Source organism: Cebus imitator, unplaced genomic scaffold (genome assembly GCF_001604975.1).
Source record: "Cebus imitator isolate Cc_AM_T3 unplaced genomic scaffold, Cebus_imitator-1.0 Scaffold103, whole genome shotgun sequence".
In the NCBI taxonomy this organism is placed as follows: Eukaryota; Metazoa; Chordata; class Mammalia; order Primates; family Cebidae; genus Cebus; species Cebus imitator.
Window position 1 is genome coordinate 4,849,448 of NW_016107418.1, and position 16,894 is coordinate 4,866,341.

A 16,894-nucleotide genomic window follows, 5' to 3' on the forward strand; every position below is an offset into this window, starting at 1 on the left:
GAACAGGACCCACTGCAGCCTCGATTTCCTGGGCTTCAGCCCCATGAGTAGCTGGGACCACAGGCGTGTACCACTGAGCACAGCTAATTTTTTTTTTTATTTTTTGTAGAGACAGGGTCTTGCCATGTGGCCCAGGCTGGTCTCAAACCCTCAAGTGATCTTCTTGCCTTGGCCTCCCAAAGTGCTGGGACTACAAGGTGTGACAATGTAGTAACATTTGGGCTAAAATTATTCTTATCATAGGTCAGAAAACAAAAAAAAAAAAAACTAAAAGTCACAAGAGATGTTAAAATTTATTTTACTAATCTCGTTTTGTAATAGAGCTTTCATCCACAAATAATTCTTCCAATATAAGATTATACCCAATTCAAGTAAGTAAAAGCAGTCATGCATCACTTAATGGATACATTCTGAAAAATGTATTGTTAGGTGATTTTGCAGTTGTCGAAACATCACAGAGTGTACTTACACAAACCTAGATGATAGACCCTACTACAAACCTAGGCTATATGGTAGAGCCTACTGATCCTAGGCTACAAACCTATACATCTTACTGTACTGAATAAGGAAGGTAATGCGACACAATAGTAATTAAGTGTATTATCTAAACATATGTAAACACAGAAAAGGTACAGTAACAATATGGTACTATAATCTTATGAGACCACCATCATATATGCAGTCCGTAGTTGACAGTAATGTTATATGGTGCATGACTATACTAAATTAAATTAATGCCAATGAAAACAAGAATTAGAATATTAAATCTCAATTGTGAATAGTTAATAATAATAGTTTCCTACATTTGTATATTTCATTTATAAAATTTTTCAAATACAAGATTGTTCCTCAGAAAAACGTTGTAAAAAAAAAAAAAGGCAAGAAAGTATTACATTTTATAGATGGGGTAAACTACAGCTTCAAAGCCACTGAAAGACTTGCCTAACGCTATATGACAAATAACAGTAGAACTATTAGATCTCTCCAAAGATAGCATATTTGTCCTCCTTCATGAGGCTACCACCTTCTCATTTTATATTCCCTTTATACGATGGAATAAAAGGAAATACGTTACTTTTATATTTTAGAGCAAAATTTCATAGTTATTACAGTTACTTTTCATTTGGTCAAAAAACTGTATGAAGCAATACTGAATACTTGTTGAACATTCTTTAGAGTCTATTGTTTTCTTTAGTATCTGTTAAAAGATCAAAGTGACAAGACTGAAAAGTAATAATACAAAGCCAAATACAGGTATTGATCGACTTACGACCTATGCAACTTACGACCACAATCGCTAGCCACGACTGCTCCGCGTCTGGCAGCACAAATGTTGCCCAGCTGGGTGTACGACAGTGCGGACCAGCTTCCGGCAGCACTACCATCTCTGCGTGCATATAGCCTACTCACGAACAAATCGTGTAACGACTGGTCTGTCGGAACCAATCGTGGTCATAAGTCAAGCACTAGCTGTATTCTAGCTTTGGTAATGCCACCAACCACATTCTATGAGGTTACTTTTATTTTAAAAACGTTAAGTCTCATAATAAGCGGAACACCTAATTGTTTTTAGTTACTCTTAACAATCCCTGACTGAAACCAATGCTTCAAGTCTGCTAACAATTCACCTTACCCAGAGGTCATGTTCAGCGTAGTCAAACAGAAGCCACACCTTTCTATCAGCATGAGAGAGAAACACCTTTTGAAGAGAAATGACGTTTGGATGCTTAAGCTCTCGAAGTAACTGCAAAACACAGGAGGTACATTAACAATTTCTGCCACAAAATAATGTTTAAAAACCCACACCATTTGTAATTCAAAGGCAATATAAACCCCAGGTGATCAATCTTAAAAATCTAATAAGCACCCACAAAATTTTAAGACCAATGCTTCAGTAACAAATGAGAAAAAATCTGTGAGAAAAAGACGCTGAACAGGTATATCTGAGGAAATCTATTTTGCTGTTGTTTGGTTGGTTATTTTGTTTTAATTTTTTGATTGTGGTAAAATATATATAACATAAAAATTACCATTTTAACCATTTTTAAGTGTACAATTCAGTGGCATCCTTTAAGTAAATCCACAATGTTTTGCAATCATCACCACTAACCATTTTGGAATTTTTTTTTGTCATCCCGAACAGAAACTCTGAATCCATTAAACCAGTGATCTCCAACCTTTTTGGCATCAGAAACCAGTTTTGTGGAAGACAATTTTACCACAGACAATGGAAATGGGGTACAAGGCAGTAGTGGTGGATGGTTTTGGGATGAAACCGTTTCACCTCAGATCATTCATTAGGCATTAGGTTCTCATAAGGAGCACGCAACCTGGATTCTTCACATGCGCAGTTCACAATAGGGTTCGAGCTCCTATGAGAATCTAATGCCACTGCTGATCTGACAGGAGGCAGAGCTAAGGTAATGCTTGCTTGCCTGTGGCTCACCTCCTGCTATGCAGCCCACTTCCTAACAGTACCGGTGCTGGCCCAGAGACCCCTGCATTACACAATAACCCCACTGCCTTTTTCCCCAGGCCCTGGTAATTTCTACTCTACTATCTGTCCCTAAGAATCTTCCTAATCTAGGTATTTCATGTAAGTGGAACCATACAATATGTATCCTTTCATGCCAGGCTTATTTCACTTAGCCTAATTATCTCCATCCATGATGTAGCAAGTATCAATTTCATTCTTTATGGGTAAATACATTCCACTGTAAGCATATGTATATATATCACATTTTGTTTATCCATTCATTTGTTGATGTTCATGGGTTGCTTTCACCTCTGGTTATTGTGATCAATGCTGCTATGAACACTGGTATACCACTACCTGTAGAAAGTCCCTGCTTTCAATGCTTTGAGCAAAAACCTAACAGTGGAAAATGCAGATCAAATTATTGCTCTATGTTTAACTTTTTGAGAAACCACCAAACTTGCAGCTGTGGCATTTTACATTCCCATCTGCAATGCATGAGGATTCCAATTTCTTTATATCCTCACCAACGCAGGTTATTTGTCCCTTTTTGTCCTTAAAAATTAACACATATCCTAATGAGTATGAAGTAGTATCTCACTGTGGTTTTGGTTTGCATTTCCCTAGCGACTAATGGTGTTGAACACCTTTTCACGTGCTTACTGACCACTTGTAGATCGTCTTTAGAGAAATGTCTATTTAATAAGTCCTTTGCCCGTTTTTAAATCAGGTTGTTCTGTTGTTGCTGCTGACTTGTAGGAGTTCTTTACATAGTCCAGATACTAATGCCTTATCAAATATATGATTTACAAAACTTTCTCCCATTCTATGAGTTGTCTAGGATTTGACATCACGTAACAATTGAACTTAAATCTGTAGTTTGTAATCCCTTTTAGAAAATATCAAAGATTATTTGCAACATTAGAAGATGCAACATTCATTAACACCAATTATCACAAGAAAATTAAATTGTGCAACCCTATAAGATACAGTACCTAATTTCAGGCATTTAAATTACACAGTAAAGTTGATTAAAATTTTGTTAACTTTTCATAAAATAACAAAGAACAGAGAGAAGCATCCAAGGAGAGCACATTTTCATGGGTTTGTGCTTTCTCCTCTCAAAAAAAAAATACTGTTTTATTTAAAATATTTTATCTCCTTATTTTATGATAACCAAAGTGGCCTAACAATCCATCCAGGAAAAAGCACCCCTACCCCTGCCAAGCAAAAGCAAAAACAACTGCAACAACAAGAAAAAGTCTCTCATGAAGCCCAGTACAGTGTCTTCATCAGTTAAAACAGGTTTCAACAGTGCCTTCCAAATGTGCTCCAAATACTGGACAGCCAGGTGAGAAAATCAAGATCTTAAAACTTGTAATTTCAGTGCCTTTTATAAGAATACTGCCACAAAAACAAGAATCAACGTAAAGTTAACACTATACTGAGGGCTTTGAAATGAACTTCAGCTAAGACTGTAAATCAATTAAATATTCAGTCATATATTAAAGATTATTCTCTGGTGTGATAATTATTTTATTCAGGAGCAAATTATAATATTATATTATTTTATTCAGGAGCAAGGTTATATTATTTCTGCTTTTAGGATATAATTTTCAAACTTACAAGACTTTGGTGATTATATTATCAATCTTCAGAAACCTACAAGCTAGTATTGACCATTTCCTAATTAATAAACAATGCAAATAATCTGACAGGGAAAGTCCAGATGTTTTGATAATCCTGGATCTCCCAGCTGGCTCAAAGAGGTGGTTTTAATTCTAGTTCAGTGGTTTTCCCTATTATCTTAAAATCAGAACACAGTCCTAAGCTATTTCAAATTCTTTCTAGTAATTGGCAGGGTGTACATTATAAGAAAAACCAACAAATTCCAGAGTGTTGGCAAAAGATCTCCACAATTATTAGGAACCTAGATATAAAGTTATTCTTAGTGTCTCCTGAATTTCACCTTCAATGAAAGGCTTCATTTCACTCTTGTATTAAAAAAACTGCAGCAACCATTTGATTAAGCTCTTCTCCCAGATGCCAAGTATGTACATTCTAGGAAGTGGTAGAACCAGCAATTAATAAATTAACTTTTAAAACACAAAGCCAGTACTTTTAACTACTATGGTCTAATATCAATACCTCCCAAGAGCTTACATTCTAGAGGAATGGATAATGTCCAGATTATGTGTCTTTATAATCCAGAGACACAAAAGTCTTAAATACATACCAGGTAGTAAACTTGACAACGGTGGGCACTGCGTATTTATTCTCACGGCTGCACGGCCAGCTCCTAGCATATGGCCTGGTACCACAGAGGCCCTTATTAACTATTTGGTGAACATATGAATAAATGATTGTGTAAATTAACAAAAGGCACAACTAAACTAAAGGAGGTCATACAACCCACTCTTTGGTTTCTGATCTATGAACTAAGGTCACTGCTTTCTTTATAAAATCCATCTACTTTGTGACTAGGTTGAATGGCCCACACCAGTTACCTCAGCACTTTAGAGAGCCCAAGGCAGGCAGATCACTGAGGTCAGGAGTTCAAGACTATCTTGGCCAACATGATCAAACCCATCTCTAAAAAATACAAAAAATCAGTTGGGTGTGGTGGCGCACACCTGTAATCCCAGGTACTTGGGAGGCTGAGGCAGAAGAATCACTTGAGCCTGAGAAGTGGAGGTTCCAGTGAGCTGAGTTCACGCCAGTGCACTCTAGCCAGTGTGACAGGGCAAGACTCCATCTCAAAACAGAAAGAACAAAAATATTTCTACTTCATTAAATATCAATTGAAAAAAATTTCATAGGGCCAGGCATGGTGGCTCACTCCTATAATCCCAGAACTTTGGGAGGCCAAAGTGGGTGGATCACCTGAGTCGGGAGTTCAAGACCAGCCTAACCAACATGGAGAAACCCTGTCTCTACTAAAAATACAAAAATTAGCTGGGTGTGGTGGTACATGCCTGTAATCCCAGCTACTGGGGAGGTTGAGGCAGGAGAATTGGTTGAACCTGGGAGGTGGAGGGTGCTGGTGAGCCGAGATCACACCATCGAACTCCAGCCTGGGCAACAAGAGCAAAACTCTGTCTCAAAAAAAAAAAAAAAAAAACGTTCATCTATCTGATTAACCAGACAACAAGTCTCTGAGAATAAAGACTTCATACTGAAAGTAACTACTGCCAGAGTAGTGAAAGATAGTGTTATGGGCTGAACTGTGTTCCCCCAAATTTCATATACTGAAGCTCTAACCCCCAATACCTTGTAATGTAAATATGCTGCATAATGATGTAACAGTCAATAACAGACAGCATATACACTGTTGGTTCCATAAGATTATAATGGAGCTAAAAAATTCATATCACCTAGTGACACACAACCTTTATAATATTGTAGCACAATGTGCATTAACTCATGTGTGTGGTGATGCTAGTATAAATACACCTATCACAGTGTCGGTCTCATACAAGTGTAGCAAATATTATATACAGCACACAACATTTGATGATGATAACAAATGTCTCTATAACTGGCTTATGTTTTTATTACATTATGCTTTTTATCATTAGAGTGTATCCCTTCGACTTATTTTTTAAGTTAACTGTATAACAGCCTCAGGCAGGTCCTTCAGGAGCAGTCTGAAAGGTACTGTTATCATAGGAGATGACGGCTCCATGCAAGTTATTGTCCCAAAGACTTTTTCCTTTCCTTTTTTTTTTTGAGACAGAGTCTCATATTACCCAGGATGAAGTATGGTGGCACAATCTTGGCTCACTACAACCTCCATCTCCCAGATTCAAGCAATTCTCATGTCTCAGCCTCCCAAGTGGCTAGGACTACAGGCGCACACCACCACACCCAGCTAATTTTTTTTTTTTTTTTTTTTTTTTTTTTCTAAAAAAAAATTTTTTCTTTTTTTTTTTTTTTTTTTTTTGGTAGAGACAAGGTTTTGCCATGTTGGCCAGGCTGGTCTTAAACTCCTGGCCTGAGTGATCTGTTCACCTCGGCCTCCCAAAGTGTTGGGAGCCACCATGCCGGGCCTTCCTGAAGACTTTCTAGTGGGCTAAGATGTGGAGGTGGAAGACAATGATATTCATGATCCTGACCCTGTGTAGGCGAGGCTAATGTATGTGGTTCTTAGTTTACAAAAAGACACATGCATTCGTATGTTATTGTAGCACTATTCACAGTAGCAAAGACATGGAATCAACCTAGATGCCCAGCAATAGTGGACTGGACGAAGAAAATGTGGTACATATACACCAAGGTAAATCCACAGCCATAAAAAAGAATAAAATCATGTCTTTCGCAGAAACATGGATGCAGCTGGAGGCCATTACCCTAAACAAATTAACACAGGGACAGAAAACTAAATGCCACATGTTCTCACTTAAAAGTAGGGGCTAAACATTGGGTAAACATGGACATAAAGATGGCAACAATAGACACTGGGAACTAGAAAAGGAGGGAGGGTGAGGCGGGGAAGGAGAAAAACTATAGGTCTCTGCTCCGTCTCTGGGTGATGAGATCATTCACACCCCAAACCTCAGTGACGTGCAATTTACTCATGTAACAAACCTAGGCATGTACCCCCGAACCTAAAAGTTGAAAAAGTAAAAAAAAATGACTTTTAAAAATAGAAAAAAGCTTACACAATAAGAATATACATATTTTTGTACAGCTGTACAATGAGCTAAATGTTATTACAATAGTAAAAAAATAAGTTTGTAATGTAAAAAAGTTACAGTAAACTAAAGTTAACTGAAGAAAGTAAAATATGTTTTATAAAGTTAACGCAGCCTAAGTGCACAGTGTTCATCAAGTCTACAGTAGTGTACACTAATGTCCTAGGTCTTCACATTCACTCACTACTCACTGACTCACCCTGAGCAACGCCCAGACCTGTAAGTCTTATGCTAAGAGTACTATACATATAGATGTATCATTTTTCACGGGTTTTTTTTTGGAGAGGGGGCTCTCGAAGAAGAAAGAATTCGGGGTGAGTGCACAGAGTAAAGTGAAAGCAGGGTTATTAAGAGAGTAAACGATTAAAGAATGGCTACTCCATAGGCAGAACAGCCCATTTTTTGTTTATTCCGTATTTTTACTGTACCTTTTCTATGTTTCCGTATTTTTACTGTACTTTTTCTGTGTTTATTCCAAATATTTACTGTACTTTTCTATTTAATATGCTCAGAGATACAAATAGTTACTATTGTGTTACAGTTGCCTATAGTATTCCATATAGCAACATGCTGTATAGGTTTGCAGCCTAGAAGGAATAGGCTACAAACAGCCTAGTGTGTGTAAGCTCTACCATCTAGGCTTGTGTAAGTACACTCTGTGATGGCAGGACCTGAAATTGCCTAGTGATGCATCTTTCAGAGCATAGCCCAGTAATTAAGTGATGCATGACTACATTGGAGATAAGGCCTTTAAGAAATAATTAAGTTAAAATGAGGTCTTTAGAGGGGGCCTAATCTAATCTGACCGGTGTCCTCCCAAGAAGAGATGATGAGGACATACAGAGAGATACCAGGAGTGTCTCTGAGATGACCATCTGACAAGACAGGAAGAAGGAGGCTATCTGCAAGCCAAAGAAAGAGGTCTCAGAGGAAACTAACCGTGACATCCCCTTGATATTAGGCTTCTAGCCTCCACAACTGTAAGAAAATAAACTACTGCTGTTTAAGCCACCCAGCCTGTAGTATTTTGTTTGGGCAACTAAAGCAAACCATTACAGTGAATAACTATTACTAATGAATAAGGAAAACACCTTTGTTGGTGGTGGTGTTTTGCTGCTGCTGCTGTTGTTTTTTAAGGGAGATATATTAGGAGACAGGTAGGTCACTTTGGGATTAAAAGAGAATGGCCACTGAGGATTGGTGATGGAACTGAGAGTCTCAGTGGACAATTACCTTTCAGTAAATATTTATATTGAAGAAATTCCGAAAGACCTAAGACCTATGCTGCATTTAGCAGGGGTAACATTTGCTAAATGCCTACTACATACCAGGCACTGTCCCATTTTTACAAATGAGGAAACTGAAACAAAGGAATCAAGTAACTTGTTTTGGGTACCAAAAGCTAGTGAAGTGGCAGAACCAGGGTAGGAGGCCAAAGAGTCTAGTGAAGGTGTTAACCGTTATGCATTCCTGTGTGGTTGATGCTCTGATGCTAGGAGAGTAGCAGGTTTCCTTGGTGATGAAAAGAACTTCAGCACTACATGACCCTATTCAGAGCCAAGAGCACATAGATCCTAGTTTTTAATACTGTAGAAGTTATTTTTTACCTTTTTGAAGATTTTGTGTGAAAATATTTTGAAAACAAAAGGTTTAAAAATACTCATATAATAGTTTCCATCACCGAAACCAACTACGTTTTCCCCAATTCTGCTAGGAGAGAAAACAATCTTACTTTCTGAGTATTGAGATTGCTGTTTTGACTACAGAATTTCACCATAAACTTAATTTATTCCAACTGTTACATACAATATCACATTTCATTTGAACTTCTATAGTACAAATACATAAAAAATAAATACTTAGAACTGTGTCTTCTCAATAAGTATCACAATGGTGGGAAAATGGGTTTAAAAAACTTAATATTCACCAAACTATATTGCATTTTTAACATTAACATTTCATAATGTAGCAAAGATTAAAATATAAATTCTAAATGTATAAGTATATTGACAGTTGACTTGAAATCACTGCGAAAAACAATTCCAAAATTATTTTTAACATATTTAAACCTGTGAAACCTTTTTCAACCAAATTCTTGCAAATTGATAAAAACTGAGGTATGCTTAGGTTAAAGTATAGGTAAGTAGAAAAGTAAAGTCCGGAGCTTTATCTCGCTCCCCCATCCCAACTATATATCAGGCAGCTTTGTGGAATACTGATGATCCACTTATGTGTAGTTTGAAAAATGTCTATAATAACGGAATTACAGCTCACAGGATATTTTGAAAATGTATAAGACAAACCACTTAAAATAAAATGAAGATGAAGATATGCAATACTCTTTGCTTTTAGAAGAAATTCTCAAGAGTTCCTCCCTCCGTCCTTCCCTCCCTTCTACACTTACTTATGGAGCAAGGACTATATGTCAGACCTAGCACACCCTGGGGAAGAAATGTGTTGCAGTCTAGAGTTGGGAGGGGACATATAACAATGTAAGTAACCAGACACACAGAACACAAGAACCTCTTTGTAATTACATTTGTAATGAGTGTTATATTAAAGAAACAAACTGGGTATAATCTGAGAGTAACAGAGGTGAATGCTGGGGACACAGCACTTCTTTGAGGAAGAATTAATAAATGCAAAGGAGGAAGGCTTGATAAAAACTTGCCAGAAAAAATGAGAATTATTTCATTCTTAACGTTTTCTCATATACATTTCAAAACTAAATAAAACAGAATATTAAAACAAACCCCTATGTACCATTAGCCACTCACAAGCTTATTTTATTTATACTAATATCCACTCCTCCCACTCAAACCTGGATTATTTTGAAGTAAATCCCAGATATTGTATCATTTCACCTATATTTCAGTATGTATCTCTAAAATATAAGGTCTCTTTTCTCTGACCACAATGAAAATAAATTAGTAATCAGTAACAGTAAGTTATCTAGAAATACCTCACGTTTAAAAATTAAGCAATATAATTCTAAATAACTTACAGATAAAAAGAAAAAATTCACAAAGAAAACTGAAAATATTCTGTACTAATTAACAGAATAAGAGAATAATTATGCAGTTATTGTTATCTATGTAGAAAAAAGCATTTGATAAAATTCAATATCATTTATGAAAAAAATTCTTAGGAAAGTAAGACTATAACTTCCTAAACTTGATTAATGGCATCTATGAAAAATCTATAGCTACCATTATACTGAATGGTGAAAGTGGAAACATTTTCCTCACAGTTGGGAATAAGTCAAAGATACCTGCTCTCACCACTATTCAACATTGTGTGAGATGGCCTAACCAGTTCAAGAAGAGAAAAAAAAAAGAAACAAAAGCATAAATATGGAAAGAAGTAAAAGTACTCCTATTCACAGATGACATAATTATATAGAAAAAAATCCCAAGGAATCACCAAAAACATAACATATGTAGTATATATCCTGAGACATTTCTAAATGTCTCAGGATACATACTACACTACATATATATATTTTTAAGTAATTATATAATAAATAAATAAAATGGTAAGTATACCTTTCTGCTGGCTTGAAAGTCTTAATACTATTATTCTTTGAATTGATCCAAATTATAATCTCAACAAGTGAAAAAAAGAAACTAATTAGCTGATGTAAAAATTTATATGATAATGCTAAAGAACCTAAAATATCCCAGACAATTCTGACAGAGAATAAAGCTGGTGGCCTTACATCACCTGGCTTCAAGTCTTGCTAGAAAGGTAGGGTTATCTATTGGTATAAGGCTAGACAGAGAGAACAATGGAACAAAACAGAGTCCAAATGTATAAATGTATACTTTTTTTTTTTTTTTTTACAAAGCAATTCTATGGCAAAGAATGTTTTCCAAAAATGATGCCACAACTGTACATTCATATGGGGCGCAGGGTGGGGGGGATTCAAACTCTGTATCATAACACAAACAAAAACCGACTATCTCATAAACTAGAAATAAAAACACTATAAAGCTTTTAGAAGAAAAAATTGGGAAATATTTTCACAATCATTGGGTAAAGGTTTCTTCAGCCACATACAGAAAACAGTCGTAAGAGGAAAAATTAGTAAGACTTCATAAAAATTAAAAATTTCTGCTCATCTTAGATTGAAGAACCATGATCAAGTACATTAAATGTAGGCTTTCATGCTTTCATGCTTCTTTCTGTGCTTGAGTGCATTTAGAGTTATCATGATACATGTAAAGATAATCATGTCTGTTTCTGAACTGTTTTGTTTTTTGTTAAAAAAATTTTTTTGTTAAAGACTAATAAACAGAGAAAAGCATGTATACAATAAGTACACAGCTCAATGAATTTTCACATATATAACCTGTGTAACCAGACCCAGAGCAATATCAAAGAATTGCCAGCACCCTGAAAGCTCTGTATTCCCTCCAAGGATAATCAACATCCTGACTTCTAACACACTAACCATATTTCAATGGTTTTTAATTCTTTAAAACTGACTAGTATATACCGAATAGATGTTAAAGAACTGACCATTAACATCCAGATACCTGGTCTCAAGACTGAAAAATATGAAAATTTTATCAATTAAATGAACTACATTTTCCAGCATGGTCTATCTTTAGTTAACAATATCCTCCATCTCACCCTTATTCTTCCCTCATGGATGTAACTCTTACATGTGTTTCCAAGCCTGGAACTTTCCTCGATTTTCTACTTTAGTTTAGATGTACACCCTTCTCCATTCTCATATACTTCTGTCACAGTACTTGACACACTGTTCTTAGATTTATGACTCTTTTTCCTCAACATAGTGTAGTTTAGGCCAGAGACCCTGACTGACTTGCTCTGTTTATTTTTACCTACTTGAGTTGGTTGAAGACTCATTGGTACAGAATCTGGTAAACTTGCAAAATTGTTTAAATCAACATTTCCAGGTCATAATAGACTATTATGGGTAAATATAATAGAAGGGCTGAGAGCAACAAAAGCAAAGATTATAATATATATCCTAGAATATTCTGTGTAAAGCTAGAAAAGACAAATTTGGACCCACAGTTTTAAAACAGTAAAAACTGAAGTAAAATCTGAAAAAGTATGCTCAATTTAAACATATGGATAATTACTAAGTAATGCATTAACCCAAAGACTACTTCTCTTTGGAATCAAAATGAGATTCTACTCACAATATGGAAAACTATGCTTCCAAAATAAAAGGGCATAAATGTTTACATACTCAAATGAACAGATACAAGCAATAAAAATCAAATAATACAATCTCATTTTGACATAACTAATTACATTAATCCCATTCAATTAAAATAAAAATATTAACTTTATATGGACTAACATGCCACTTTTACTGCTCTCAATAAAATAACTGAACCCTTCACTGTTAGTGACATTTACTGGGAAAATATATGTTTATATAAACAACTGAAATTTACTTTATCCCAAATGAAGAGTTTATATAGACAGAACTACATGCCCCCTTTACATCTCCTTAATAAATATTTTTTCTACATATAGCTGACATAAAAACTATTCACTAACTTTCAATTAATGTGACATATACAACATAGAGCTTTATATAGTTGATACTCATAAGTCAGTTGATAATGATGATAAAAAGAACTTCACTTACTGCTATTTCTCTACATGCCGACATAGAGATCCCAGTTCCTTCTATTTGTTTTAAAGCATAGTCTTTATCATCCTTCCTGTAAAAACAAAGTTATTTTAATATATAGATAACTCTATGTGCATTTTAATAAAATATACATAAATATAAATCACATGTTTAATATACATTTGACATCATTCAATATAATCATACAATGTTGTACAAAGAAAAGCTTTTTAGATAACCTAGTCCAGTCTCATTATTTGATGAGGGAAGTTAGCTTCAAAGGAATAAAAATCTGTGGAAGACACAGATTCAGATACAGAGCTTCTGACTCCCAGTAGTAGATTCCTTCTGCTCTAATATAAGAACATAACACACACGCATAAAATAAAACTTGCCTTCTAAAACCTATTCGGATATTAGTGGGTCAAAAGAGTTAAGAAATGAATGTGTCCCTAAGGCACAAAATGGTTATAATTTAAAACATGTTATAGCAATCATAATTTGATAATAAATAATTCAGGTCATCTCCAAAGACTTTCAAAGACACTCATGCAACATGTGTTTATTGAACACTTACTATGTACCCAGAACTGTGCTAGGTACTGAGGATACAACAGGTTCCTTCTTTTAGAGAGTTTTCTGTGTCTATTGGCCTAAAAAGATAAGCAACCCACCACAATAAAGTATGATAAGTGCTATGATATGGCAAGTGCAATAGAAAAGGTAACTCAAAGGGGACTTTGGTGTAGGACCAAGCAAAGACTACTCAGAGGAAATGCCACCTAACTGAGGCCTAAATGGGTGTTCTCAAAACTTTTGGTCCCAGAATCCCATTATTCTCTTGAAAATTACGGTGGACCTTGACGAGCTTTGGCTTATTATGTCTGTCACAATATGTACCCTATAAGAATTTAAAAATGAGAACTTTTAAAACTACAAAATATAGATCCACTAGCCACCAGAGCAATGGAATGGCATCATCACATGGTGAATCACCTCTGAAAGAGATCCGTTAGATACTTATTAGGATGAGAATGAAAAAAGCAAATAATGTCATAATATCATTACAAAAATAGTGTTGACCTTGCAGACCCTCTAAAAGGATCTCATAGACACCCAAGGGGCTCCAGGATCACACTTTGATAACGTGTGTGTGTGTGTGTGTGAATGAAAAGTGGTTAAAGGGTATAAACATAGAGTAAGATAAAAGGAATAAATTCAGCCGGGCGTGTTAGCTCACACCTGTAATCCCAGCCCTTTGGGAGTGAGAGGCGTGCAATCACTTGAGGTCAGGAGTTTAAGGACAGCCTGGCCAACAAGGTGAAACCCTGTCTCTACTAAAAATATAAAAATTAGTAAGTTGGTCACAGTGGTGTGCAGCTGTAGTCCCAGTTACTAAGAAGGCTGAGGCGGGGAGGATCACTTGAACCCAGGAGACGGAGGTTGCAGTGAGCTGAGATTGTGCCACTGTATTCCAGCCTGGGCAACAGAGACTTTGTCTCATAAATAAACAAATGGAATAAATTCAATATTTGATAGCAGAGTGGGATGACTATAGTTAACAAAAATATACTGTAGTTGGATGACAGACATCCTGAGTTCCCCGACTTGATCCCTACGTATTATATAGATGTAACGACAAATGTTCTCATGTAACTCATAAATTTGGGTGCACGCAGACGTGTGCGCGCACACACACGTGCGTGCACACACACACACAGACTTAAGAAGTTTTTCAGGAAGAAAAGGAGGCACTGGGAAGATAAATCAGTAGTTATATGAGACACCCCAAGAAGTGGAAACAGTATATACAAAGTTACAAAATCATGGAAAGGGTCTGGCATGCTCAGAGAATAGTAAAGACTAGCAGCAAGTAGTTTAATATCACTAAAACTGTCACAAAATAAATGGCTACCAGTGACAGCCCTGAGGACAGGTGAGATTTTAGAAATAGGCGGCTGGGCACAGTGGCTCACGCTTGTAATCCCGGCACTCTGGGAGGCTGTGGCGGGCGGATCACCTGAGGTCAGGAGTTCGAGCAGCCTGGCCAACACAGTGAAATCTGTCTCTACTAAAAATATAAAAAACTAGCCGGGCATGGTGATGGACACCTGTAATCCCAGCTACTCGGGAGGCTGAGGCAAGAGAAACACTTGAACCCAGGAGGCAGAGGTTGCAGTGAGCCAAGATCGTGCCACTGCACTCCAGCCTGGGCAACAAGAGCGAAACTCCATCTCAAAAAAAAAAAAAAGAAATAGGCAAGGTAAGATGAGGAATCTTTTATGCCACCTGTCTCAAAAGAGGTGTGTAGAGTGTGCAAAACAAGTAAAAAGAAAATAAAAGAATACAGCTGACAGAAAAAATTGTGTGAGAAAACCAAAAATAAGAAGATACGACCATGATGAAAATTCACCTTTAAGAGGTGGGAGGAGTGGGATGAAAATATAAAATGGCTGCAAAGGATTGGTTAAAAAAACTGAGCAATGTTTTGGTTAAAGAGCGTATAGAACACACAAATCAAACTACACTGCTTCCTAAAACTCAAACTATGGTAAAGAGAATTTTTGAAAGATATAAGGCCAATAAGGATAAAAACTGACAAAGAAGATAGCATAAAAATGTGGAAATTAGAAAGCAAATAGACAAAAAGTAGCCAATTAAGAGGATTCAAGAAAACAAAATCAGAAGCCAACAGTGAAGAAAGCCAAGAACCAATTAGATTTACATAGCAAAATCATGCAATGGCAGAGAACTGAGACTATGAGATACTGCTAGAAGTAGAAATGGCTGAATGAAAGACAACGTGGAGGAGATATCCTAGAATAGAATAGTAAGACAAAGTGAGAGAGGGGGAAAAGAAAAATAGGAAAATTGGAGGAGCAGTTCAAGCAACTCAAGAAAACTTCCAAACTGAAAGATAATTTCCAAAACTGGAAGGGTCTACCAAAATCCCATCATAATTAAATGAAAATAGGCCTATCCCAGATACAATATCTAGATATTTCAGAAAAGTAAAGACAAACAGTACATTTTATATTTTACAACCTTCCAGTGGAGACAGGTAACAAATCACTTAGAAAGGGATCAGGAATCAGCCAGGCACTGTGACTCACATCTATTATCCCAGCACTTTGGGAAGCCCAGGCAGGTGGATCATGAAGTCAACAGATGGAGACCATCCTGGCCAACATGGTGAAACCCTGTCACTACTAGAAATACAAAAATTAGCTGGGTGTGCTGGTGCATGCCTCTAGTCCCAGCTACTCGAGAGGCTGAGGCAGGAGAATTGCTTGAACCGGGGAGGTGGAGGTTGCAGTGAGCTGAGATCACGCCACTGCACTCCAAAAAAAAAAAGGAAGGAAGGAGATTAGGAATCTGGAGACCTTCGGTCCTCTCAAGATGAGTTTTGCAAGCTAGATGTTCCAGACTAGCTCTGCATTGTATAAAATCATTATGTATTAATTATATTGTCAACAGATGTGGTTTAGGGTTTAAGCTCTGTGTAGGAGTCTGTTCTGGAGAATTAAATTTTCAGCTGCAATGATAGGAAAATATTCTAGAATAGCAAACCAGATCAAGAAGCTTGTACTAGAATGTAAATCACTACACTACTTCTTTCATGGAAAAAGATATGCTTTAGGGAAAACAAAACAGCTGAAATAATCACTGTGTTTAGTCATGTAGTAAGAACTGCGAATTACCTAAAGGCTAATGTGTAGGTCTAAGATTTAATTATCTTATACATGTGATAATGTGTAAGATTATAAACAACTGCCATTGCATGCCGAGATCCGATGGTTATTAACAGGCAAGAGTCTGTGAGAATGCTAGACTATGACATAAAATCTTAGTGACTATGCAAGATAATAAACCAGTTTGGTCTGAATACTTTAGAGATGTGAAAGGAACAGCCTAAATTGCTTTGGTGTGATATCTTTGGTATTTTTAATGACTACAGTATTTCCAACTAGGGAAAAAAAGCAAAAGGTCAAAAAAAAAAAAAAGATGGCTCTGAAATATATATTCTTGGGCCTTAGCCATATTTTAAATCATTTTTTAAAACAATTAAAGGTCCTAATAATTATTGTTCTTGCTTTTTTTTTTTTT

At 36.2% G+C, this 16,894-nt stretch overlaps 1 protein-coding gene across 5 annotated transcripts in view; it reads right to left on the reverse strand.

Annotated features, from left to right (window-relative positions):
- Positions 1–16,894, reverse strand: part of CDK8 (cyclin dependent kinase 8) — a 136,369-nt gene that overhangs the window by 52,904 nt on the left and 66,571 nt on the right. For 4 of the 5 annotated variants that reach the window (XM_037741699.1, XM_017537530.2, XM_017537529.2 and 1 more), the window contains exons 2-3: positions 12,803–12,878; positions 1,634–1,744 (exon numbers count right to left, since the gene is read on the reverse strand). Coding sequence is in view for 3 of the 5 variants with exons in the window: in XM_017537530.2 (XP_017393019.1) it covers positions 1,634–1,744; positions 12,803–12,878 (187 nt within the window). In the remaining 2 variants the exon portion in view is untranslated. The remainder of the gene's footprint in view (positions 1–1,633; positions 1,745–12,802; positions 12,879–16,894) is intronic. The other variant, XM_037741698.1, reaches the window with a different exon arrangement.